The 27,697-nt window shown below is 38.4% G+C and overlaps 2 protein-coding genes and 1 pseudogene across 3 annotated transcripts; 2 read left to right on the top strand and 1 right to left on the bottom strand.

Annotated features, from left to right (window-relative positions):
- Positions 1-1,181: 1,181 nt before the first annotated feature.
- Positions 1,182-10,331, bottom strand: LOC143610945 (uncharacterized). The gene is made up of 20 exons (XM_077085284.1): positions 10,208-10,331; positions 9,966-10,078; positions 8,991-9,066; positions 8,763-8,905; positions 8,562-8,648; positions 7,878-7,961; positions 7,584-7,791; positions 7,406-7,491; positions 6,582-6,813; positions 5,775-5,898; positions 5,575-5,711; positions 5,350-5,458; positions 5,045-5,087; positions 4,744-4,879; positions 4,093-4,163; positions 3,910-4,003; positions 2,922-3,140; positions 1,791-2,000; positions 1,470-1,715; positions 1,182-1,358 (listed from the first exon to the last, which is right to left on the bottom strand). Exons 1-20 carry the CDS (start codon positions 10,229-10,231, stop codon positions 1,233-1,235), a joined length of 2,568 nt encoding a protein of 855 aa, XP_076941399.1. The 5' UTR covers positions 10,232-10,331; the 3' UTR covers positions 1,182-1,232.
- A 1,371-nt stretch (positions 10,332-11,702) lies between these two features.
- On the top strand, positions 11,703-14,713 carry LOC143610943 (protein YCF54, chloroplastic-like). Its single transcript, XM_077085283.1, has 3 exons — positions 11,703-11,931; positions 13,037-13,275; positions 14,349-14,713. Exons 1-3 carry the CDS (start codon positions 11,704-11,706, stop codon positions 14,539-14,541), a joined length of 660 nt encoding a protein of 219 aa, XP_076941398.1. The 5' UTR covers position 11,703; the 3' UTR covers positions 14,542-14,713.
- A 745-nt stretch (positions 14,714-15,458) lies between these two features.
- On the top strand, positions 15,459-26,759 carry LOC143610939 (putative disease resistance RPP13-like protein 1; annotated as a pseudogene). Its single transcript, XR_013149683.1, has 2 exons — positions 15,459-17,450; positions 24,606-26,759. The product of XR_013149683.1 is annotated as a putative disease resistance RPP13-like protein 1 (transcript).
- Positions 26,760-27,697: the final 938 nt, after the last annotated feature.

Below are 27,697 nucleotides of genomic sequence, written 5' to 3'. Positions count from 1 at the left end.
TCGTTTAGGTAAATGAGCTAAGCGGGTCGTATTCAGTTCACATAATTTTTAAACGTGTTCAGGTTATAGTTAACATCTTCAACACGACTAAATATGCATGCCATGTTCGAGTTCAAAACGATTCAACCCACCAACCTGAAGTCTAATGTATTTTTCTTTTGTAATAAATAGGTGGTGGATCTAGTCAGAAAGGCGGTCCCACTAGCCCTAACACCCGATGATGACCCGAGGCGAGAAGAGCTAAAACAGTTACAAGCAAAACAGGAAGAAATTGACCAGTTAGCCCATAAACAGGTCAGGCGGATCCTGTACACCGGGCTCGGGTTCTCACTAGCCCAAGTCGGGCTTTTCATTCGTCTAACATTTTGGGAATTCTCTTGGGACGTTATGGAGCCAATCACATTTTTCGTGACAACTTCTGGCATTATTGTCGGGTATGCTTATTTCCTTATAACGTCACGGGACCCGACATATCAAGATTTGATGAAACGGCTGTTTTTGTCGCGAAGAAAGAAGTTGATGAAAAAACATAATTTTGATGTTGAAAGATTTATGGAGTTGCAGAAGAAATGCAAGTCACCTTTGGATTCACCACCTTTAGCTAAACATACTTTTGCAGGGGTAGAATTGGAAACTCAGGATTTGGTGCATAAAGGGTAAGACTTAAGAACTAACATAAAGAGGTTTGACTTTTGATGGGAATGTGTTTTGACTTTTGATGACAGTTTGCCATCTAATTCATAGGCACAAAATTTTGGATTTTGGTCAAGTGTTGTTATATGGACATATCTGATGGCAATGATTTATATGGATTATGACTTCATTTATTAAATGAATATAGAATTGGTAACTATTTGTTTTGTTATTATCCGAGTTGCTCAATGTTTTAGTCAAATTATTTCAAATGAATTTTGAATATGATGTTTTTAATTATGAAATGTTTTTTTTCTCAATCTGTTCAGTCTACATATTTTATTCATGTGTTATTTTGTGAATCACAAAGTAACACATGATTTACAAAGTAGCAAACGAATAGAATAGGTAGATTGAACAGATGATGAAAAAAAAGTTTCATACTAAAAAAAACACACCATTCAAATTTTGCACCATCAACTTTCAAAAAATAACTTTTCAATGCAGTAACAAATGCGCATAACAAATCTTTTTGGAAAGCAACATTAATAACATCGATCTCTATTCGATTTCATCATTACTAAACATTAAAAGCCGCATCACATAAGCTTATACATATTGTTCTTCTTATAGATTGAGAAGTCACCCTCCATGCAATTCAGCAAATCCACCACTTCCGCTTCTGTTGATCCATTGAAGTGCTTCGACACATCTGCTAACGTAACCTGCATAACATACCAATTTCGTCAATAAAACATATTTTCATTATTTTTCTAAAAACTAGTGCGCCAAATACGATTACAAAATTATATTATTTGAATAATAATATAACTCACCCCATTCTCAAAATTTTGAAGCCAGGCTAAAAAGGAAGCTTCATTAATCTTCATTAAAACACGCTTATCTTCTTCTGGTTCATCAATCTTCATTCGCTTTCTTGGAGAATCCTCAATAATTACAACCTCGGTTTTCTCAAAAACCGGTGTTTCATTTGATTCTTGTGTTTTATTACCAGAAATAGCTTCAGATGACAACCCAAGATCTAGCATTGTCAAACACGTCTTTATATGAAAATACTCAACCTGATACATCAAAGTCAAACAATGGTCAACCAAGCGAGTTTTGACATATAAAGTTAACTGCTTATTAAATCTTACCTCTTCTGGTAGTTCATCTTTGATAGGTTTGAGTTTATCTTTTGAGCCAACTTTCAAAATTGCAGCTTGTATTTGAGAAAAAATTTCTCGGGTCATTCCGACTTCTTCAAACAATCTGGCCCAGTCAACCACACATCCTTCCCGAGCCGCATCTAGAACATATCCAAGAACTGTTCCTACTTTTATTGAGGCAGATCTACCAGGAAAGTTCTAAAAAAACAAATTTAAGGTGATAAAACACAAGATTAAACAATATAATTAAAGTTTGTCCGAAAATTAATGGAGCCATTTTGCGTTTACTTATCAAGTTATCATTGAGTCAATTCTGCTTATGTTTTATTTCAAATGGTCAAGTAAAATGGCTCAACCCCAAAAATTTAGCTAAAAGGGGAATGAGTCAAAAGGGTTGCACAGATTAAAAGTCTTCCAAACTAACTTAACACATAAAACCTTATAAATAGTAGAGGTGTGCATAAAACCGAAAAAGATGACAGCTTTGTTTTACTTTTCTGTAAAAAGTAAAAAAACCGAATTTTCAGTTTGGTTTTGGTTGCATGTAATTGAAACCGAAGAAACCGAACTTATGAATTTTCATATTTAATTGGCATGTTAATTTTAAAATTTAATAAGTAATGTAGCACAAATATTCTAATTCTAGTTTATAATAATAAATTATATTAATTAACAAAAAGATTTAGGGCTAAGATTTTGGTACAATTTTTTTCGCCCTAAAATTTCTAGCCCAAATGATAAAACCAAAAAAACAAAATGAAAAATCAAATCAAACCCAAACCAGAAAAACCAAAAACCAAACGGTTTTCAAAAATTCAAAAACCGTGTTTTTGGTTCAGTTTGGGCGAGCCCAAAACCAAACTGAAAACAGAAAAAACATAACCAGAAAATTGAAAAAGAATGGTTTTCCAAATATCAAAACTGTTTTGGTTCGGTTTGAGCCCAAACCCGACTCATGCATACCCCTACCAAATCTTTTCTTAACGATTTAGATCATTAATGCTAAACGTAACATGAACACGGGTCAACCCGACCCGTTACCCAACCCGTCTGACCCGTCCATCTTGTCACCTCAGCAGTTAGTATCGTTTAACCAGTAATTAAAATTTAAAACCGTACAGCAATTTTTTCAGCAGAAAGACCATCTTCTTGCCACATTTTCCAAGCTGAATATTTTGCAGGCTGTAAGTCTTTGGGTTGTTTTGATATTGGGGAAGCTTTCAAGTTATTATTATTATTAGCTTCCATGGCTACAACACCATCCAACGAAAGATCCAATTGTTTTGATAACTGCTGAATACTTTGAAGAAGATGATCACCATACATTGTCACAAGGTGCTGCATTATATTATTTAAACAATTGCAGATTGTTAAGAGTTGATAAAATAAGCAGAATCAGATAATTAGCTGTTCAACTAAGCGTGCTTGCGCGAGTCCTACCCAACACGAACCATAAAACTGTGTCAGACATGTGAACCGAAATGCCTTTTTTTAGCATATCTTTTTTTTTTAACATATCGATGCTTTACAATTACAACTTTACAAACCAAAGATGCAAATGCATACAAACAATTACATTATAATTATAAAATCTTATTTGGGTTTCTATTTAGAGTTTTAAAATTTGGCATAAAATATCCAATCAATTTAATTTACGACAATAACGACATAAAACATACTTTATAAAATTAAATGGGTTAAACGAGTCGATCCGCGAACCCGCCAGGTTGACACAGAAATGACCTGTTTAGCTAAATGTGTTTGCGGATTTGATCTGAACCTGTTTGTACTAAAGACAAAGCTTGCTGATTTTGTCTTCTGCTGTGGAAAGTTGTAAAAATATGATAATAAAATGTTTCGAGTGCTTGGTTAAAAAATAACTGAAAAGACATTTTTGAAAATAAAATGATTATTAAAAGAAAACATTAGTCATTTTTCAATCACAGTTGATATGAAATTGATTACATAAAATAAACAAATTATCAAAACTTCAAAAGCAAAACTTGAACATCCAAACATTAAAAACTGATTATTACAACTTGAAATTGCAACAATCAAATTATCACTATATGCAAATCCAAACATCTGATAATAATATTAAGAATACCTGGTTGACACCATCAATGTTTGCCAGCCTGGCTTTAGTAGATGGTCTTGTTGCTACTATCTTTTTCAATGCTAAATCACCACATACAGCATACCTGCAAAGTAAAAATTTATTTTATTAATAAAATATATTCCTATATTGTTGGTCGATTAGTTATGCAATGTTAATAGAAAAAAAACTCACGGGGCGGTTCCAGCGGATCTTGCAAGCTTCATTCTCTCTTCTAAAAGCATTTTATATAGTTCTACTTCCGCCTAGATAAGATCATAAGAATTAATAAAAATTTAAGACAAAATATTCCCAAATGATTAACCAAAATAAAATAATAGCAATAATAAGAAACAAGTAACAATCAGCTAGAAGGAAAAAATGATCAAGAATGTTCATATATTAACAATTGGAATTTGTACAAGTGATAATGGCCTGAGCATTAACATGTAAAACGAATATGCTGCAACTTCTACCCATTTATAAATTGGTCAATTTGGGTTATGTTTTATATCTATAAAGGTTAAATTTTGACAAAAAGTAACAAAAAAAGGGAAAGTTGCCCAAAAGTGCATTTTTAATGTCTAGAAGTAAAAAACTTCTTAGTCATTTTAACTTTTTATTGAAAAAATCAGTTGTTAATGCACTGATATAATCTTTGCAATCATAAAGTTTAAAATTTTTACTCTGGTCAACCTAGCCCGATCTGTACCGGAAATGATCTATATTGACTTTTGACACAGACCGCCCTGCCAATTTTTTTACCTCAGCATGCAATCATCCACCCACATATAAAAATCTATAAGAACTAATGACTAGATTGACTTAAATATGATTTTAGCCTACTTGTGACAGTCCATCGTATTCTGAGCCAGCTTTAACGTCACTAACACCTCCCGATTCACTAGTTATTGGCAAAAGTAATGGCGGTTGGTGATCGGGCCTACATGATCTCAGAAACTTTGCACCTTTTGGACTGACACTGATACATGAAACAATATTCCATCAGTTTCATGTAAATTTCCACGAGCAAGAAAATATAATACAGAGACGGTCTGATCTTCAGAATAAATGAAAGAAAAAGCTGTAACAACTTGCATATTTATAATTTAGAAAAAGAAAACAAGGTTGGATATTTCATATATACCTTACAGTTCTATAAGTATCTTTAGCAGTCTCAACCAAGTAACCTGCATCAAATTGCATAATTAGTGGGTTAGTTCAAGACTTCAAGTTGTATGGAATCTCTAATGGGTCAAACAGATAAAATGAAAAACAAAGTAAAAAAACAGTCGAAATGAATTGAAACGGTTAAAAGTCGCTCACACTTTATTTTTAATATATAAAACCTCATAAATCATTGAATTCATAAAAAACTATCATTGAATTAATATAACTTTAATAACTGTGTTTGGCACTAAAATCTAAGTAGAAAAAAAATGTATTGCATACCAAAAGAAATTAGTTGAAAACCGAGGGATTTCCACCAATTTGATGAAAAATCCTTCCCAAGTCCATGAAATGGGAGATTATCAAACTGCTTCTCAGTAATCTTTTTAACCTGCAAAACACAAGAAATATAATTAAAAAACATAATCAATTGACAATCTGATTTAACATTTATCCTCCACATCATCGCCTAAAACAAGTTATCCAAATTCAGAAGCAAAATCTTACACGAGAACCACGAAGAACATCGATAGGCAAGTTAAGGCCCCAGTAACCACCACAAGCCTGTATGCAACCCATCAATAGAAACGCTTCTTGAGACATATCACTCTCCTCTTTAGAACTGGTGCAATTGTCACAATTTCCTGAAAAAAGATTTGTTTAAAGATTAACCAAATATATTATAAATAATCAAATTTATTACTCACCACATTTATTAGAAGCATATGTTTCCCCAAAATACTCCAATAAAATTTTCCTTCTGCAAGTTGTTTGCATGCAGTATCGTTGAGCAGCCATAAATGAATCCATAATAGCTTTCTTCTGGTTGACCTGGTCAAACAAGATCATATTAAGACAAGAAATAGCTACATAAAAAAACATATTAAATGGATCAAATGAGTTAAAACGGGTTTAAATAAAGTCACCTGATCTATGCTTTATATTTCTTACAATCTCCTAAATGTATTTGTCATAGACTACTTATGAACAGATAAAAATGTGCGCGGGTCAACCCAAACCCGTTTAGGCCATTTCCAACACAAACATAACTGAACATAGATGAATGGACATTATGGAGTTAAAACCAATTAAAAGTAAATGTCATCAAAACTAGACAAATTGTTATTGGCCTAAAACTTAAGTTAAAATATTAACAAAAATAAACGAACGAACACAAATGAACGTAAACAAACATGCATAAACGAATTTAAATGAACAAACGTAACTGAAGGTTCACGAACATAAATGAACAAACGAGAGATGTGTTAATATTTGTTCATTTAACTTAATGAAGAAAATTTTGTGTTTATGAACGAACATAAATGAACTTAAACAAATGAACATAAACAAATTCAAAAGAACGAACGAAAAATGTTTTCATGTTCGTTCGTTTAACTAAAAGAACAAAAATTAGTGTTCATGTTCATTCGTATATAAAATAAACAAACATCAAGAGACTTCCCGCCAAACAGTTCACTGAATGCTCGGTTCATTTACAAGCCGAGCCTACTTACCGAGCTTGCTTCTCCACAATAAAATTCAGCTTTTCCAAAATCGGCCCTTGAAAAGTATAGCCAACAATCAGAAGCAATACCATCTCGACCACATCTTCCACTTTCTTGATAATATGATTCCAAACTTTTGGGACACCCATAATGTATTACGTGCCGTATGTCCGGTTTATCAATTCCCATTCCAAAAGCAATAGTTGCAACCATCACATCCACCTCATCCCTTATAAAAGACCTAACAACAAAAAAGATGCAGATCTAAAAAACATGATTAACACTTGAATATACACAATTAAACGAACGAGGTTTTCTTGTTTGTTTTCGTTCGTTAAGAAAAGGAGCGTGTTCGTATTTGCTTATGTTCGTTTATTAGTATAAACAAACAGCTCACGAACGCAGATGAACACAAAAAAACAAACATAACAGAGTTAACACCAATTAAAGGTAAGCGTGAACATTACTCTGTTTGGTTTAAAGAAACACTAAAACCAGGCTAAATTGTAATAGGTGATATTTTAATTTCATAAAACTAAACTAAGTTGTAATGTGCCCAAACAAATTTATGAATACATAAATGAAAGCGAACTTAAAACATGTAAACCGACAAATGTAAATGAACGTAAACAAACGAAAGATATTGAATATAAACGAACGAAAATGGCACGTGGTTCATGTCCGTTCGTTTAACTAAATAGTCTAAATGATCGAAAAAAGTTGTTCATGTTTGTTCGTTTATTAAACAAGCGAAGTAGCGAACATAAACAAACTTGCCATCGAACGGTATACTAGTTCGTGCAGGCCTAAACAAGTTCAGAAAATATTGAAACCTGTGTGATTCTTCACGGGCCTTGTTACCCATTTGACCATGATACATTCCAGCTTTAATCCCGGCCTCGCATAGTGATTTGGTAATCTAAAGAATCAATTGTTATTGGTCAACTAAAGTCAGCTAAAAGACACAAGTCTGAAAAATGAATTATATATTAAGAGCATATGAAAGCTAACCTCTTGAACATCTTTGACTGTTGTACAGTACACAATGGTGGACCCTCGATCTGCTGCATATTTAGAAATTTGTGACACAAGCTCGTTCACAAACAAAGGCCCGCGATTAATAGATTTAACACCATAATAAAGGTTTTTACGGTCAAACGATCCAATAGCAATATGAGGGTCTTTCATCTTGAGTGAATCTATTATGTCTTTTCTAACCCTAGAATAGCAAGTAAACAGTTATTCATATCACATTCAATTCTCTCTTGCACAATTTAATAAATTATAAAATTAGATATAACATACTTTTCTGTAGCTGTTGCTGTCAATCCAACAAATGGAACGTTTTGTAAAACATCGCGCAGCTTGTATAACTGTTTGTATTCCACCCTGTAAAACCAACACAATACTACTTGATGCACCAAAAACTATGTTATGAATGTTAAATTAGACATAAAATACACAATACCAGCCCAAAATATGATCATGCATTTATCATAAATTATGTTCTACACACACGTGTTAACTTAGAACTTGGTTTTGATATATGATCATGCATATATCCTATATTTTGTTCTACACACATGTTAATAAAGCTTGGTATCAAAATGCGCGATGCTTTTCGATGCGTTTTGATCCAAAAAGCTGATGTGTGATGCGCACACGTTATGTGTGTGAGGCATTTGTTATTCAAAAAAACACTAAACGAATTACTTATAGATAATATTTTAACTTATTATAAACGCTTAAAAATAAAAGATTAAAATATACAAACAAAAAAAAAACCTATAGTATCACCAAAGAAGTTTTACGTATAACCAAAATAAGTTTTTTAACTCTATGGGTACAAGTAGTTTATGCATAATGCCGCCATCGCATGCATCATTGCGCTTTTGATGCACACATTTTAAAACCAAGACTTAATGCCTGAATGTTATATAAGCAAGAAGCAAAAGTTAAAAATGTAACAATATATATTACGAAACGAACCGAAAATCATGGCCCCACTCAGAGATGCAGTGTGCTTCATCAACTGCCACTAGACAAATCCCTGTGTCAAGCAAGTTTGACCAGAAGCTGAATGAAAAGTAAAAACAGCTTATATTAGCATTTCACTTATTATGATTATCATACTCAAGATAGCATATCATCATATCATGACAAAAATGTTTATTGTTTAATGATCTTTACCTATTGGGAACAAAACATGCTTTTTCTGGCGTCATATACAGAATGTCATATTGACCTCTTTCAGCATTCATTTGTGCACTTGTGTTAGTTTGAGCAGTTGAAAGATGCTCAGCTTTAATACCTCTTTGTTTCAAAGCCATAACCTATAAACAAACCACACATGTGTTAAAAAAATGCTTATTTATTAAAGCGTGATTAAATAAAAGACAAAAATGATAATACAATTACTTGATCTTGCATCAAAGAAATGAGCGGGCTTATAACTATGGCAGTCTTATTTGATATCAGTGGAGGCACCTGATAGCTTTATTAGATAAATCACAAAAACAAGTCAGTTGCAAAGCTTTAATTAGAGGTGTGTACGGTTTGGTTTGGGACGGTTTTGGGCAAAACCAAACCAAAACTTCGGATTTTGAGCTTTTGAAAACAATTCAGTTTGGGTTTTTTCGATTTTGTTTTTGTTACATGCAAAACCAAAGCCAAACCGTAAGTTCGTTTTTTACAAAAAAAAAACATATAGCCAAACTGTCTATAACAGCTATTACACCCTAAAATAAGCAGCATTTTGTTTCATCTAAACGCTCCAAAACTTTGATATAGACAATAACCCAATCCAGGATTATATTACTTTCTACTGGGGTGCAAACGAGCAGAGGCGGAGGCGCTCGTGAACTACTCGAGCTCGGATCGATAAAAAGCTCAAAACGAGCCGAGCCCGAGCCTCAAATAAAACTTGAGCATTGTACGGGAGAAATTCGTTTAGGCTCATTGAGCCTTTATCTATTTTGGACTTCTATGTATTAATTTCACATTGCCAGCCAATCTCGAGCTGATCTTTGGGTCGTTTAAATTACTAGACGAGCTTGAGCAGAGCTTAGGCTCGTTTAAGATTTTTCTCAAAATATATATAAATATAAAAATAATGAAAAACGTAAATAAATTAAATAATAAATAATAAACGAGCCGAGTCTGAGCTTGAAAAAACAACTCACGAGCCAAGCTCGAACCTAGTCAAGCTCAGGCTCAAGTCGTTTACGCCTCTACTAACTAGGAATTGTAAGTAACCCTAATCATGTAAACCTATTTCAATTACAGTACTAGTGCATGCATCAAATCAAAACCATCACACCGATGTATGCACCAAAAGCCTAGGTCCTTAAAAAGCTAAATCTTAACTAAAACAAAACAGATATTCGAATTTACCATAAGGACTTGCCGCTGCCGGTAGCCATAACAACCAGACTATCTTTCCCATCCAAAATCTTCTCAATTATCTCCTTCTGGTAAGGCCGAAACGCCGAAAATCCAAAATATTCCTGTTTAAATCATACATTATTAACATTTAACATATTAGTAAGTGAGAATGTAAAAAATTGGGGATTCAGGGTTTGCGAGTAACGAAACGATGTAATAAACAATCGGAAGAGAAGGTTATAATTGTTTACCTTCAGAGTAACTTCCATTTTCATGCCTTTTGCAGTCCGGATTGAGAGATTGTGGATTGAATTAGAACCATAAACCTTTTTATATACTTGGGGTTAAGGCCTGGGGTTTTCGCGCCATTTCGTGATCCTTTTCTTCATTATTTTAATTTTTATTTTGTGATATTGGAGAGAAATTAAATTAAGTACATCTACGAGTCGATGGATGTTTGTTGTGTCAAGGTATAACTTTTGGAGAAGTGTAAAATAAATATACATTTTGTATTTTTATAGATAGATAGATATATTGATATCAAACAAGTTAGTAATGTTATACAACAAAGCAAAATTATAGCATGTCTATTTGATGTATAATGTTTTTGTATTTTGATATTGTTAGCTTTTTATTAGAAATTCACATATGAATCAACAAATTTACACTTGTAAATGGAACTACGTCATTTCTGTCTTTGGTTGACTCTAGACACTTTAGATTGCAAAGGGTACAAAGATGCCCTTCACAATATTCTCACCACATCCAAGAGTATTCAATGTTATTATCTAAACACAAACATAATTTAGCTAAAAGCCTGAAATTTGAAGATCAGTCCCACCATTATCCCATTCAAATGGTGCTATATCAATAAAGGTCCGAATTTGTACCTTAAGTATCAAATTCATTAGACCAATGTGCCTCAACTCACAAGACTAGATCAATCGATTATCATGCCAAACTAATAAAGACTTTCGGTCAAGTCACTTAAACAATAAATAACATTATTATATGAAGTTTCCCTTTCTATTATTACCAATTTCTTAAAGAAAATACAAAAATATTTGGCCTTAGAGCAACTGATAAGGTTGTTGTCTTGTAACCTTGAAGGCCTCTCCTAGGCTAACGGGGTGTTTGGGATTCCTTATTTTCCCCTCCTTATAACTCATGAAGGGTGAATAAGTCCTTTTTATATTTATATAGTGTTTGGGAACCAATAAGTCATTTTAACTTTCTCATTATCCCTAAGGCTAAAAAATGGGTTTTAAATAAGTTAGGATATGGTAACTTATCTCCTTATAGGTTTAGAATATCCATTCCACCATAACACTTTTTAAAAACAACTTATTCACTTATACAAAATGTCTCTTTTAGTCATTTTACATCAATAAGTTAAACGAAACACTTTTTAATAAACAACTTGTTGACTTATGTTAATCAAAACACTTTTTTGGAAACTCCTTATTAGAAAGTCATAAGACCTTTTCAACTTATCACAAAAAGGCCTTTTCACAACAAATAAGGAATCCCAAACACACCCTAAATGAGGCAAGCCATGTAACTATAACTACATCTATAATATAGAAAGAATAGGGGGTAAAACGTAAACTAGTAAGAGAAAAGGGACTGGCAATAACATATTTACTCCAGATTAGAAGATAAGATATGCTGATTACATAACATTGTATCATCTTCAACCTCCGACACTGTCTGCAACCCAAAGCATCAAATTATTATTACTATTATAATGAGTGTGATGAAATCTCTGGGCGCATCGGCGGTGGTGAACGTCCCCACCGCCGCCGTAACCACCATTCATCTCCACCACTCTTCACAATCCTTTCCCATCCTCTCATTATCACAACATTTACCCAAACTAAACACCACCAATAAAACTAACAGTATCAGCTGGAAAACCACCACTTCCGTCAGGACAGCTGTCGCCGCCACCGATTCTTCCGATACAGCCGAAAAGGTCAGTTTTTATTCATAATTTAGGGTAATTAATGTGGAATTGGTAAAACTGTAAATCATGTAGTTTGCGGATGGTTTTAGGAAATATGTTTTTATTATTTCTGAATTCTCAAGTGTATATTCTGTTTGATTTGAAAAACAATGCAATAGATACCTAGAACTTCAAAGGGTTATGAAAATAAAATTCAAGTTGTATATAGGGTGAGCCTCACAAGACTGCCTCGGCCAAGCCGAAATAAAAAGGCCTGTAGACCCCTAACGAGCGATTAAATATATAAGTTAATGCCCAATATATTTAATACGATTAAGATCCGTACCTATTTTATAAAAATAAAAAAAATTAATATTTATATAAAACAATTAACCCCCTCCCCCCCCCCCCTCTGCGAAAATGACGGGCGTTGGCCGTCCTTGTCACAGGCAATAGCGCTAAACACCATTACGCGGTGGTGAAGATGGGGCACCAAGGGGCTCGGACGCTATTCTGATGACGGGCGATAGGGCAGTGAACCCCTCCTGTGCTTTGTGATTTAATTTGGTGACCCACTAAAAAACATCCTTTTTCTATATATATATATATATTTTTTAATTTAAATTGTTTTAGTTGAACCATTACGCAATTCCGAGGGAAACGTTAGCTCCTATGCGTATGTGTCAATCACTTTTTCACTTTACAGTTAAACCACTACACATAGTCTAAAGTTGTAAAACTGGGCAAACGGGGGTTAACGGGTGAGAGTTAGGTAACCAATTTTTACGACACTAATTTTAGGGTCCTTAAAGGTTTCTTTATTTTTATCTGAAGTGTGTATTTTGTTTGATTTAATATACAGGAAATATTTAACTAGAATTTTCAAAGGGTTTTGAAAATGAAATCCAAGTTATATATTACCGAGGATGGGAAGTCTTGTACAGTTACAAAATACCTACAAACAACTCATGTTAAACGGGTCAACAAGTGAGACTTGATTCACTTGCTTACAACCTTTTGAATCACTTTATAACAAATAAATAGATTATTAATTGTTATATTAATACCACAGTTTGTGAAATCATGTTGCAAAATCCATGTTTTAGCATAATTTTTACCATTTTGCAAAATGCAGGAAACAGAGGGTAACAAGAAATACCATTTTGTGGTTGCAAATGCAAAATTCATGTTGGATGAAGAAGAACACTTTCAAGAACAGTTATTTGAACGGGCCCGCCTTTTTAAAGAACGAAACCTGGAGCAGGATTTTTGGCTAGTGATTGAACCCAAGTTTTTAGACAAGTTTCCAAACATCACCAAGAGACTGAAGAGACCTGCGGTTGCTTTGGTTTCCACCAACGGTACATGGATCAAGTAAGCCCGTTACCATATCTTAATACGGGTTGATCACATTTTACCCAAACATGTCAATTTAAAAACTTGACTAAAACGGGCTTTCAAGCTGTTATATAGATTTATTCAACAAATTAGATATTATTTTTTATATGGTAGTTTTCTGATCATATTTAAGACATTGATAATAAGCGAAAAAAATTGTTGATGGGTCACCCAGCCTTTCACCAACACTAAATTATTTAGAAACGGGCCGTGTTCGGCTGATCCACTTCCATTCTCTTTTTGTTCCATTTTTAGAACTTCTTATAAAAAAGTAATGTTTAAATGTATGATTATGATGTGTAAACGAATCGAATGAACACGAATGCAACATGTTTGTGTTTATTTGTTTAACTAACCGAACATGAACAAGTAAACGAACGTTTTCTTGTTAGCGTTTGTTCGTTAAGAAAATGAACATGTTCGTGTTCGTTTATGTTCATTCATTAATGGTATTAACAAACAGTTAAAAAAGCAAACGTACGAACATAACTGAGCTAAAAATAGATAAAACTACTGTGAAGAACAACGTTTTGGCCAAAAAGTTATTAAACTAAACTAAGTTGTAATGGGACAAAAAAATTTAAATTAAAATATATTAAGATTGTAAATTAACAAATGTAAATTAGCGCACAGACATAAATGAACTTAAATGAACAGACATAAACGAACCTTCACGAACATAAATTAATGAAAGAGCCATGTGCTCATCTTCGTCCGTTCAGCTAAATGAACAAATTTTTTGGTTCATGTTTGCTCGTTTATTAAATAAACGAACACAGATGAACTTCTCGCCGAACGGTTCATAACCTGTTCATTGAACGTTCGATTTGCTTACATTCGTTTACAGGTGTAACTACTATTGTTTAAATCTGTTTATGAAATATTGAAACTCTTTAATAAAGCGATTCAGGAGGTTGCAAAGGTGAAAAAAAGAAAGTCTTTTCACTTGAGGCGACTTCCAATCCGTTCCCTTTTCTAGTAGTATTACTTTGGCCCATTTGATTTTGTTAAGATAAAACCTAACCCAAACGGACCCAATTTATTTACAGGTTTATGAAATTAAGGCTAGACCGAGTTTTGTTAGAAAGCTTTGAAGCCGAGAGTCTTGAAGAAGCATTGGCATTTAACCCGATTAACCTAGAGTTTGAGAAACCGGATAAATGGGTCGCACCATACCCCAAATACGAGTACGGTTGGTGGGAGTCTTTCTTGCCACCAACCGCTCAGAAGCAACAAGTATGAGGTGAGAGGTTATTATGAGAAATATGTTGTTTGTAAGTTTGATATTTTTTTTGTATGAGTTGAGTTTGTTAAACAAGTATTAGTTAGATATGTTGCGGATGTTTGTATGTATGAGTCCAAACTAGTTATGTTACGACTTGAAGTTGTAATAATTTGTTTATATATTTTGAAAGCTTGGTCCAGTAGTGAAAATAGTTTTGGCTGTTACAAATAATATGTTACATGCTTATTTAATCAAATCCGTAGTAGACGTTATTTTTTAAATTTATTTACGATTTAGCTAGCGAAAACCATATGCATGGGCGCGACTCGTTTTTCCCATTTCTTTTCTGCTCAGCCAATGAAAAATTATTATTGACAAAATATATCCGCCTCTTATAGTTTCAAGCTACAAAAGAAAATAGAGATAACAAAAATACCTGAATCTAGAAAAACCTAAAATATTCTAAATGTGGATGTATTAAGTGATATTCAAAACCAACTCATATTCGTTTATGCGTAACAATACTAATATACCATATATTTAAAAAATATAATACATAATATTTATAAATTGTTGAAAATTGAAATGATTCAAAAAATATATTGAAGTATAGAACTGCTAGAAGTGTAATTGTCATAAGCATAAACGGAACAGTTACACTAATTTTTGGATCTATTTTTTTTTTTTGAATTTTAGAAGAGACAGAGTGAAAATCAATAAATATTATATTTATATATTCTGTTATTTTAAAACAATAATTTATTCATATTTATCTTTTTTTTTTCTTGTGATAATTAGTATTCTTATCTGATATCTCCACTTTGATTAATTTACAACAAGTGGCCCATACTGACAGCTACTACATCTAATATTCTTATATTGCGGATGCAAAGGGAGCTAGACTTATTATTTGTATGATGAGACTGAAAGCTTACATTAACTTGATCCACATATATAGTCAACTCCATCTTTCCTTTCTCTAATTCCGATGGCCGTTGCTGAAATCTTTATCGGAGCATTCATCACTGTGCTGTTTGAGAAACTGGCATCTACTGACTTGATCAGACTTGCACGATCCACCGGAATATATTCTGAGCTTGACAAATGGAAGAACACCTTGTCCCAAATCCAAGCTGTACTTGTTGATGCAAGCCACAAGCACATTAAAGACAAGTCGGTTCAATTGTGGCTAAACAAACTCCAACATTTGGCTTATGAAATAGACGACATACTCGATGACTTGGCAACCGAAGCTATGAGCCGCAAGTTGAAACAAGAATCTAGCGCCAATGGCAACAACATCAACAATAGTAAGTTGTGTTCAAATCCAACTTACTGTTGTACTAATTTCACTCCTCGTACCATTAAGTATGATAGTAGGATGACTTCTAAGCTTGATAAGATTACCACCAATTTGAATGCTCTTGTTGAGGAGAAAAATATTCTTGGTTTGATCAATAATGTTGAGAGGTCAAATAACATAAGTAAACGATTAGAGGAAACTTCATTGGTTGACTTATCGAGAATTGTGGGTCGTGATGGGGATAAAGAGGTATTGCTGGAGAAGTTGTTAGGCAATGAACCATGTAACGAAAATGTCAGTATCGTGTCTATTGTTGGTTTGGGTGGGATAGGCAAAACGACTCTGGCCCAAGTATTGTACAACGATAGGAAAGTGAAGGATCACTTTAAACTCATGTCATGGGTTTGTGTCTCGGATGAGTTTGATGTATTTAATATCAGCAAGGCTATTTTTAAAGATGTGGGTGGGGAGGACAAGAAATTTGAAACTCTTAATCAACTTCAGTTGGCCCTTACAGAGAAACTCACAAACAAAAGATTCTTACTTGTTCTAGATGATGTGTGGAACGAAAACTACAATGAGTGGGAACTCCTCCAACGACCTTTTGTTGTTGGAGCGCCAGGAAGTAAAGTTATTGTCACAACAAGGAAGACCATGGTTGCATCAGTGATGGACTCCATTCAAGCATATCCTTTTGAGCTATTGTCAAATGAAAAATCTCTCTCTCTATTGGCTCAGCATGCGTTAGGTAAACAAAACTTCGACTCACATCCCACCCTTAAGTTATATGGTGAAGGTATCGTTAAGAAATGTGGTGGATTGCCTTTAGCTTTGAGAGCACTGGGAAGGGTGTTGAGAACAAAGTCAAATGATGAAGAATGGAGGGAGTTGTTGAATAGTGAGGTATGGAACTTACAAAATGAAAGTAAGATCCTTCCAGCTCTAAAGCTAAGTACTATGACCTCCCACCACACTTGAAGCAAATGTTTGCATATTGCTGCTTATTTCCTAAGGATTACGTGTTTGACAAAGATGAGTTAGTCCTATTATGGATGGCAGAAGGGTTTTTGTATGAAGCAAACATTAGCAAGCCGATAGAGACTCTGGGTAGGGAGTGTTTTGAAGAGCTAGAATCAAGGTCGTTTTTCCAGCAATCAACCCATGATAAATCACGATACATAATGCATGAGCTGATTAATGACTTGGCCGCAAGTGTTTCAAGAGAGTTTTTTTATATGTTGGGTGATAAGACAGACGTTTATGACATGAGTGAAGCTTTGGAGAAGTCCCACCACCTTTCATTTGTTCGTGAAAGATACGGAGTGTACCGAAAGTTCAAGGCATTACATAGAGCTAGACGCTTGCGAACTTTCTTAGCAATGTCTGTCACAAGGTTATTTACTTGGCAAAGATTCTACTTATCGAACATGGTTCTTATAGAGTTACTTCCGCAACTACAATACCTAAGGGTGTTGAGTCTAGCTAATTATAATATCACACAGGTACCACGGTCCACTGGCAGTCTTAAGCATGTTCGGTACCTCAATTTTTCCAACACTGACATCACATGTCTACCCGAAGAAATTGGTGACCTTTACAATTTACAAAGCTTGTTGATTTCAGGTTGAAGAAACACTAACCGGACCCCGGGCAGATTACTGGTAACCTGGGGGTTAGATAGCTGTTTCCCACGAGGGGTTAGACCCTGAGAAGATGGTTCTTCTGATAACCTGCAAAACAGACACCGTGAGCTTGTCACTGAGAAGGGGGGGTTCCTCCTTGTGACCACCCTCCGGCGTGAGAATCAGACTAGATTGCTCTTTAAATATAAGTGTATATTAAGAGATTGCTAGAGCAGATATCAGGTATAATATGATGATATAAGATAAGATATGTTGAGATCAGATGATCATACCATTCGTGGTATTTATAGCCGAAGGTAGGTTTCCAAGGAGGTGTGGCCGGCTGCAACAGTGTTCCTGTTCCACCAACAGTGGCCTACGCACGTGCCCTGCTGGTAGTTGGTGGGTAGGCAGCGGCTGATAGTGACCAGGCCTGCTGTGTACTATTCCTTTTCCACCAACTGCCGGCTACGCACGTGGTATGGCAGTAGTTGGTGAGTAGGCAGCGGCTAATAGTGACACAGTACAGGAGCATGCTGCTCGCCATACTGTTGTCAATAAGCTGTCGTGTCTTTAGTCAGATCTTTTTCCCATACCTCGTCAGGTACAGTACAGAAGATCTTCCCATATCGTACGGACTGGCTTATTTGGGCGGGTCCCCCTCCCGCCCTAGTGCGGGATTGTTCCCGGCTTCGCTCATTCCTTCAGGTGACACTGAGTGATTGAGAGCTAAGTGCCTTGTGCGTGTAGCCTTGCTGCGCGGGTGGCCTTCCCTGATGGCTTGTATCCGAGGCTGCGGGGACAGGCGGAGTCCTTCACCATCGGGAGGCATTTCCTGCGGGAACAGCTTGCGTACTGCGCGTAAGGACGTCACGTCTCTGAGCATGGTTGGTCCTGCGGATCCAGTTGGTTTCTGCGCAGACGTTCCTCTTCAAGGTGAGTCTTGCGGGTCCAACTGGGCTATGCTGGGACCTACCTCTTCAAGTCCCCCCAGTCCAATGTTCTTCTCATGAGTGTTTAATAAAGTGAGGTGAACTTTTGGACTTAAGCAAAGGGTTTTTGAAAAGGGTTTTTTAAGGTTTTCCATGGGGATTCTTCCCGCGGAAGTCCTTGTCACTTGCAGAAATTCCCGAGTTTCCTGCTTGGTCTTTGGGTATGATACGGGTAGGTCTGTAACCTCCTCGCAAGTCAGGAGCGTTGAGTCCCACTTGTGTGGATTCTCCATGAGGTTTTGGTAGTTTTGAACATAGTGATCAATTATGTTAAAACCACCAATTCCATCCTGGAGCTTCAAACAACGTAGTTCTCGACGTTCCCGCTATGCGGGGATGTTATTTCCGTTTCCGCAAGCATTGCCCAGAAGATCCTTCTTGGTTTCAATTCCCAGCGGAGCACTAGGTATGTGAAGGGTTTTGCCTTAACACTGTACCCGCGCTCGTCTTACGGTTACTTTACTTCCAAGGTATTCCTGGCGTCAATTCCCTGCGGGTGCTAGGTATGTGAAGGGTTTTGCCTTTACACTGTACCCGCACCCGTCTTATAGTTACTTGGTTGCCGAGGTATACTTGGCTTCAATTCCCTGCGGGTGCTAGGTATGTGAAGGGTTTTGCCTTAACACTGTACCCGCATCCGTCTTACGGTTACTTGTTCGCCAAGGTTTTCTTGGCTTCAATTCCCTGCGGGTGCTAGGTATGTGAAGGGTTTTGCCTTAACACTGTACCCGCATCCGTCTTACGGTTACTTGTTTGCCAGGGTTTACTTGGCTTCAATTCCCTGCGGGTGCTAGGTATGTGAAGGGTTTTGCCTTAACACTGTACCCGCATCCGTCTTACGGTTACTTGTTCGCCAAGGTTTTCTTGGCTTCAATTCCCTGCGGGTGCTAGGTATGTGAAGGGTTTTGCCTTAACACTGTACCCGCATCCGTCTTATGGTTGCTTGGTTGCCAAGGTAAGGGGTATTTTCCCGCTTACTTTTTGATTTTGAATTTTGAATTTTGAAATTCGAAGAGTTGGTGGAAAGATAAGAACAGTCCAAACCTCTGAAACGTCGTGCGACGGTTTCTTCGGACTGTGTCAGGACGTGCAGGAAGTTATGGTGACGTGACAGTACATGGTCATTCCAGACGCTTTTTCAGGCGCGTGGGCGCGATTTTTCGGGCGCGTGGCCGCGAAATTAATGGTATGCGTCCTGTCAACAGTTGTTGCCAGCTTGCTTTTTGCCACGTGTCATAGTTTCATTGCACCTTCGTTTTCTCTCTCTTCCGCATTAATTTCATCGCATTAATTGCGATTAGTATATAAAGGGGTAGAGGGTTCTTTGTAATCCACACTTTCACTCTTCTCTTCATCTTCTAAGCGATTTCCGGCGAATACTCACCTTTTCAGGCAAGCATTCTCCCGAAATCGTTTTCTTCTTCTTTTACAAGATGTCTCGTGATCTCGAATCTACAGGTGATGACAAGGGTACCGCTGGCGAGTGCCAGTGTGCTCTGCCTGGCGATCTGTATCGGTACGTCGTCAGGAAGTTCATGCTCGATTCTCTCGAGCCTGAGTTTCCTGAACCCCATCAGACGGTGTACGATGCCCCCAGAGGCAAGATCGGGGTTTATGCTGCATTCTTTGTTTATGGGAATCTTAGGTTCCCATTGACAAAGTTTGTTTACCGTGTCCTTGAGAGGCACGGTGTTCATTTGACCGAGTTGCATCCCATGGCGATCGCCAAGATTCGTCACTTCGAGTGGGTATGCCGGATACTGGGCATTGAGCCCTATGTTGACCGCCTGATGACCTTTTACACTTGGAGGTGCATCCAGGGGTGGTACACATTGACAACCCGGATCAAGGGTTTGAAGATTTGCGCGACCGAGCGCAGTCTTCGCGCGTGGAAGCGGGAGTTTTTCTTCATCTCCGCTCGCGCCATCCCCCTTGCCATGAAATTTAAGAACGGGCAAGTACTTCCCAGCCTTCACGCCTCCAACTACGAGGAGGCGGAATGGTTTTCGAAGATATCCCGAGTCCAATCTCCGGTTTACCGGTTTGCGGAGTCCGGGATGGTGATGCTGGGGATGAGCCGGGTGTGGAAGGCTGCCGATGCGCAAAAGATCCCAATCGTCGAATACGGTTCGAACTCTTTTCCTTACGGTATGCTTTGTTTCTTTTTGTTGATTTTGAATTTCTTCTAACTTTTTTCTTGTTTATTTCAGAGGGGAACGACTTGCAGTCGCTCCTAAACCCGCGGGAGGCTGACGGTCCCGCTCGGATGGGTACTCGCGCTCTAGACGAGAACCAGTTGCCCATCCTAGAACAAACGGCGGATCGGTTCGTGGAGGTCTATCCGCTAGGCCATGAGATCCTTAGCGCCCGTCGGCCAGGTAAGGCGCTATTCGACCCTCGACCCCTCAATGTTGAAACCTCTGCTGGAATTCCTCTAATCGTATGTTCTGATGAGGAATCCGCAGATGGTCCTCCGTTGGTGCGGAAGAAGAAGGCTGCCGGCGGGAAGGGGAAGGAGAAGGTGGCCTCCACTGCCGATCCAGCGCCTCGGTCTGACTCGGAGACCGAGAGCGAAGAGGTGGCGGGGAATCCCGGTGGTGATAAAACCACCGCTCCGGAGGTTGCGACTGTCACCTCCGGAGAGCCAAAGAAGACGACGGTAACCGGCGCAAAGAGGCCGGCTCCATCGGGTTCGTCCCCGCCTCTCCGTACCTTTAGGCTCAAGAAAACCCGTAAATACAAACTTCCTTTATCTTTAGCTTCATAACTTAATATCGTTTTAATACTTATCTTCTTTGTGCAGGCGTGGATGTTGACGCATTCCAGGGTGGAGTGCAGAGTAGTACTTCTCCGCCAATGACGGTAGGCTTGGTCAGCCTACCTGAGGCGACGACCCAGGCGCCTGCGCCTGCTTCCGCTGGTCCAGTTGCTCACTCCTTTGAGCCGACTGTTCCAGCTGTGATGACGTCACCGCCGGCTATGAGTGCGATTTTTACAGCATCCTTCACCGAGCCGGCGGTTACTATTGCCGCGGATTCCGCGGCGGCGACCGCGGCGGCTGCTACCATGCCCCCGTCATCGGCAACGACGGCCGATCCATCAGGTACGCATGGGGCTTCTCGCCAATCTCTGCCACCTTCCCATCTGCCTGACCTCTTGGATGGATTTCCCTTGGGTTCAGGTGATGGGTTCGGCGGCTATCGGCCTGTTATTGACCCTACAGGTGCGTAGGGTTCTTTTTTGGCCTATTTTATATTTTTCAATCATCTTTTCCTAACTGCTCTTTGTTTTTTGCAGTGTCGGATTCCAATGAAGTGTATGTTCCACGATGGAACATTCGCCGAGGAACAACCCTTCGCACCCCTGTGGAGTGCGTGGAATGGGCTCGTCACGCTGCTCCCAGTGGTGCGTTGGGGGAAGCCATGGCTAGCTACCAGGAGGGTAGGCTAAGCAATGAGCTTCGGGTTCTCCTGGCCCGGATGCAGCCGCGCGTTGAGCTGCTTTGTCGTGAAAACGACAAGTTAAAAGCAGCTCGCCTTAAAGAAGTGGCTCAGGCGCGGGCTGTCCGGGAGGAGAACCAAAGGCTTTCCGCATTGGCTGCGGAAAAGGAGAAGGCCTTCAAGGCCCTCGAGGTTGAAGTTCAGGCTCGACTTGAGGCCCGTTCCAAGGCTGCCCAAGCTGTTAATGAACAGCTTCGGCTGGCTAAGGAAACTGCCAGGAACGCAACCGAGAGGGCCACCAAGGCTGAAGCTGTTGCTGAGCCTCTTCGCGTGGAGAATGAAGAACTTAAAGCCAAATTAGAGGCTCTCCAGCAGGCTCATGATGCCTTGACGATGGAAGACGCCAAAAAGCTCCAAGAAATCTTGGACCAGAGGGGGGTGCTTGACCATGCTGAGCGTAAGCTGAAGGGCGTCGAAGAGGCTGCGGCTAAAGAAGTGTTGCTTGCCAACCTCAACAAGAGTGAAGCCGATCGCGCCCGTAACGAAGCTCAAGCTGCCCTCCAAGAAACCCTGGTTGCCAAGGAATGGCTTCTTCGAGAAGCGTTGTCTCAGGTAAGCTTTTCTTGTCTTTACGCTTTTCTTTGTAAATAGAAAAGGTTTTGACACTTGTATATTTTCTTTTGTAGGTTGTGCATCGGGTCTTTGCTGAGACCTCTTACGATGATGCTATGAGCGCAGCCCTCAACGCTTCTCACGAGGATGGGGAAAAGGTCGGCTTCCTGCTTGGTCTAGGGTTCGTTGAGAAAGGCATCCCGCCTTCCAACTTCCCTTTGTACAATGTTGATACTGAAGCTGTTTACGACCAAGCAGTGAATCAGTACGCCGCCTTCCCGCATCCGGTGGTGGAGAAGGTGAATGAAGTTGCTGCTGCTGATGATGGGCTAGCTATCCTTAAAGCTTTCCTTGAACTGCCACGCTCTACTGACGGTGCTGGTCCAAGTGGAAGTGGCCCTGAAGCCTGATCCTAAAGATCCCTTCCCACTGCTAGGATAGATTTAGCTTGTATAGATTTATTTTCTTGTAGGCGGGTAGTTACCCGGCCATTCTTGTAATCAATCATTGTGAAATATAAATCTTTGTGCGGGTAAGACCGCTTCTTTTATTGGATTCCTTGCTTTATAAACGTTATATGACTTGCATACTTTAGTTTAAATTAGCAATTTTCCAAGTGTATAATAAGTTAACCTTTGAACGTGGTAGGTAATAGGTTGAAGTTTTGCTTCCTCTTTCGTGATTGTGCGGGTAGGACCGTCACTTGCACTTAGTAGGATGGCTAAACTTTACCTGCGTCTAACCTGCGTGTAGGTTTTCCTCATCTTTTCTGAGGATAAGTTAACCTTTGAACGTGGTAGATAATAGGTGTGAAGTTTTGCTTCCTCTTTCGTGATTGTGCGGGTAGGACCGTCATTTGCACTTAGTAGGATGGCTAAACTTTACCTTTATCTGACCTGCGTGTAGGTTTTCCTCATCCTTTCTGAGGATAAGTTAACCTTTGAACGTGGTAGATAATAGGTGTGAAGTTTTGCTTCCTCTTTCGTGATTGTGCGGGTAGGACCGTCACTTGCACTTAGTAGGATGGCTAAACTTTACCTTTATCTGACCTGCGTGTAGGTTTTCCTCATCCTTTTGTTAGAAATTCTGTTTTGAACCGTTCGACGCGCGGTTGTCAATAGGTTAGTGTTCAGTTCCCTTTTTCATGATTCGTGCGGATAGACCGGCACTTTCATTTAATGGGACTGAACTTTTCCCCTTCAACTGACCTGCGTGAAGGTTTGTCGTTTTTTGGGTTTATGCGGGTTTTGCCGCCTTCCCCACGCAACGACTTTCCACGTATTTATGCGGTGAAAACCGGCATATCCGTGTTGAATAAATTAACCGTTCGACGCGCGGTTGTCAATAGGTTAGTGTTCAGTTCCCTTTTTCATGATTCATGCGGATAGACCGGCACTTTCATTTAATGGGAGGACTGAACTTTTCCCCTTCAACTGACCTGCGTGAAGGTTTGTCGTTTTTTGGGTTTATGCGGGTTTTGCCGCCTTCCCCACGCAACGACTTTCCACGTATTTATGCGGTGAAAACCGGCATATCCGTGTTGAATAAATTAACCGTTCGACGCGCGGTTGTCAATAGGTTAGTGTTCAGTTCCCTTTTTCATGATTCATGCGGATAGACCGGCACTTTCATTTAATGGGAGGACTGAACTTTTCCCCTTCAACTGACCTGCGTGAAGGTTTGTCGTTTTTTGGGTTTATGCGGGTTTTGCCGCCTTCCCCACTCAACGACTTTCCACGTATTTATGCGGTGAAAACCGGCATATCCGTGTTGATAGTTAAAAGTATAAATGTAAAATCATCAGCGTCGATGTTTTAAGGAGAATCATTTCCATTAGAAGTGGCTCTTGGCCTTTTCTTTACAAATTTGGAATTGATTTACATGCAAACTGTGTAAATGAGCTCCCTTCCATGTTGTTGGGATGGGAGTGCCATCGAGCCGATACGCACCTGGTTCGGGATCTCGTTCTTTACGCAGCATGTAGTCTCCATATTGAAGCTGGAATTTTATTCGTGTTTTCCCCAGCTGGGGTTCTACACGCATCAGACACCGTGAGCTTGTCTGGTAACCAATGAAGATGCCCATCAGACACCGTGACCTACCTCTTCACAGGTTGTCCTCGTTTATCTAGCTTGCCAAATAGCACTGTAAAGTTGATAAATCTGCGGCATCTTGACATACGTGACACTCCACAGTTGAACAAGATGCCCATGGGAATTGGAAAACTAAAAGGCTTACAAACTCTATCCAAAGTCATTATTGGAGGAGATGATGCTCAGTTTAAGATATCAGATCTTAAGGCCCTAATACATCTTCAAGGTCAACTTACCATTGAGGGGTTACACAAAGTGTTAAACGCAATACATGCGAAGGAGGCAAACTTACAACAAAAGATTGGTCTTTGTGATTTGGAGATGATATGGAGTGATGCATTTGCTGATTCTCGGGATGAAGTAACCGAATATGAAGTACTAGAAGGGCTAAGGCCTTCTGAAAAGTTGACAAGCCTCATGATTTCATCCTACGCGGGAACAAAGTTTTCTAGTTGGGTAGGGCATTCCTCATTTGTTTGCTTAACCCAACTTACATTGCGCGGTTGTAGAAGTTGTACATGTTTACCAACACTTGGGCATTTACCGTCACTCCAAACGTTGTACGTTGAAAGCATGAATGGGCTGAAAAAGCTAGGTTCAGAGTTACTTGGACCTCCTAACTCTTGCGGCGGTGTTTCATTTCCATCACTTAGAGTTCTGGAATTTAAAGATATGCGGGACTGGGAGGAATGGTCAACTAGCGGCACTGACAAAGCTGGTTCATTTCCTTGTCTTCATGAGATATCTATAATAAATTGTCCAAAACTGGATGTAGTGGAAGTTGAGTTGGTACCATCACTTGAGGTATTATATATTAGAGAATGTTCTGCAGTGGTGTTAACAAGCATGGTTAGTGTGTCTTCATCAATAATTAGATTGACAGTGTGGGATGTCAAGGGACTTACTCAGCCAAATGTAGATGTTCTAGAGCATCTTCGAGCAATTGAATATTTACGCATTTTACAATGTGATGAACTCACATACTTGTGGAAATTAGAAGCTGAGGTAAGTAAGATTCTTGTGAGTTTGCAAAAGTTGGAAGTAAGCGGGTGTGTAAATTTGGTATCAATGGGACAGAAAAAGGCGGAAGGGGTTACTAATATGGATTCTTTTAGAGAAGTGGAAATTACTAGTTGTCCAAAATTAGAGACCTACTCCTGTCCAAACAGTATTGAGAAGTTGAAGATATCCGGTTGTGGTTCACTTACATCCTTAACGTTCCCAACACACGACACTCCATCCCCTTTGAAAATTCTTAACATTGAGGATTGTGATAATCTAGAGACGAGCTGGCTTCTCGACAACTTCGTGTCATCACTTGAATATCTCGTGATTTACAGAATTCCGAATCTGAGGTTGCTTCCGGAAGGATGCTTAGTTCATCTCACCACATTAATAATTTCAAGTTGCGATAACTTAGAATCCATTCCCGGACAAGGTTTCGGTTTTCTTCCATTTCTTTGCCTCAAATCTCTTTTAATCAATAACTGCAAGAATCTAAAGTCATTTCCTCATGAGCATTTGCAAAGTCTCACATCTTTGGAATACATGTGGATAAGTTATTGTCCAAGTATGGACTACTCATTTCCTTGTGGTTTGTGGCCTCCCAATTTAACTAACCTCTCAATAGGAAGCTTAAAGAAGCCGATTTCGGAGTGGGGCGTACAAAATTTCCCAACCTCACTCGTTACATTAATCTTATATGGTGAACATTCAGGAGCGATTCCATTCGCAAAGGCAGATGATACGAGGAACACTACATCTTTTCTTCTTCCATCATCTCTAACTTATTTATATGTCTCTAACTTTACGGACATTGAATCCATTTCAATGGGCTTGCAACACCTCACTTGCCTTGAAGAACTTGTAATTTACTCATGCCCAATGCTTAAAGATCTGCCTGTTACACTACTCCATTCGCTTTCACGTTTTTGGGTGAAATATTGCCCGAAACTGAGCAAAATATGTCATAGTAGAAAAGGCAAGTGCTGGCCCATTATATCACAAATCCCAGATCTTGATGTCAAATAATTTCAGGTGTGTAGCATTCATATTTTTCTGAAAACATACCCATTGTACATATTTACCGAAGTATATGTAATAATGTAAACATTCTGATATTTTGTTGGATAGTCACTACTGCATCTATAAGCTACCATTTAGATTCCCCTTATATGGTGTGCTTGTAATTTACTCATCACACACAACATCATTGCTGCTGAGAGAGCTGTATTGATCAGAGTGTGACCAAATTTTAGAAGCAAGATTTCATTGTGTATTCCAGGCAGGCAGCTTCATAGCCTTAGGTTAAGTTATATTAAACTTAAAGCACTTAATTAAGGTACCGGTAGAAACATGTGCTGCAGGTTGGATGTTGCATCAACAGATTCAAAAACGGGTCCTTTTTTTTTCTTTTTTTAATCAAAATGAGCCAAGTAGGATTGGGTTGCAAAGCCCATTAATCTGTATTTTATTAAAAAAATATAAATTAATGTAATAGGGGTTTCTAACATGCTTCAAGGCTTTGTGATTATATAATTGATTGAAGTGTTGCATGCAAGTAAATTCATTTGAAAGTGGTCAATTTTGATGTGAAATGTTTTTTTTGTTTTTTAGTTAGGAATAATGATGTTTTAATGCTTAAATATGATATAATACTAGTGTAAGGCCAATAATTTGTGACTTGTGATATTAAACTGTGAAACTCGTAATATATTTATGGTCAAGTTATAACTAAAGTGAGCGGGAAATTCGGATACGAGACGAGAGCTTCGATGCACTCGTTTAGCTTCAACGGGGAAAGGATCTTCTAGAATATTTGTGTTTGGCTATAAATAGGGAATACTAGTCATATGTATGTGCGTGTTCTTATAGTGTAAATCACCCACCCAAGGGGAGCTCACGTCGGTTGGGGTTGGTTCGTTTATTATATATTTAATCTTTCGGAACCGATAACGAGATCGTATTATATTATCCATTTATTATTTACTCGATCCTTTGATTTAACGCGCCCGTCTCGAATGTCTATCAAGAACAAATCGATCCGTTCGTTTGTGTCGGATCCGGTGTCGGGACCTACATATAGTGGTAACCACCCTTGAATGGCGGCTG

Source organism: Bidens hawaiensis, unplaced genomic scaffold (assembly GCF_021521415.1).
Source record: "Bidens hawaiensis isolate Kalapana, Puna unplaced genomic scaffold, B.hawaiensis_p1.1 tig00028750_1, whole genome shotgun sequence".
In the NCBI taxonomy this organism is placed as follows: Eukaryota; Viridiplantae; Streptophyta; class Magnoliopsida; order Asterales; family Asteraceae; genus Bidens; species Bidens hawaiensis.
The sequence above is the reverse complement of the archived record's forward strand: the minus strand, read 5'-3'. Positions and strand labels throughout refer to the sequence as shown.

Excerpts from the sequence above, each read along its gene's own strand:
- LOC143610943 (XM_077085283.1), top strand. The coding sequence starts at position 11,704 with ATGAGTGTGATGAAATCTCTGGGCGCATCGGCGGTGGTGAACGTCCCC. Across the intron at positions 11,932-13,036 it reads CTTCCGATACAGCCGAAAAG|GAAACAGAGGGTAACAAGAA; the intron begins GTCAGTTTTTAT and ends TGCAAAATGCAG. Across the intron at positions 13,276-14,348 it reads ACCAACGGTACATGGATCAA|GTTTATGAAATTAAGGCTAG; the intron begins GTAAGCCCGTTA and ends ATTTATTTACAG.
- LOC143610945 (XM_077085284.1), bottom strand. The coding sequence starts at position 10,231 with ATGAAAATGGAAGTTACTCTGAAG. Across the intron at positions 8,649-8,762 it reads GCATGTTTTGTTCCCAATAG|CTTCTGGTCAAACTTGCTTG; the intron begins GTAAAGATCATT and ends CTTTTCATTCAG. Across the intron at positions 1,359-1,469 it reads TTCAAAATTTTGAGAATGGG|GTTACGTTAGCAGATGTGTC; the intron begins GTGAGTTATATT and ends TATGTTATGCAG.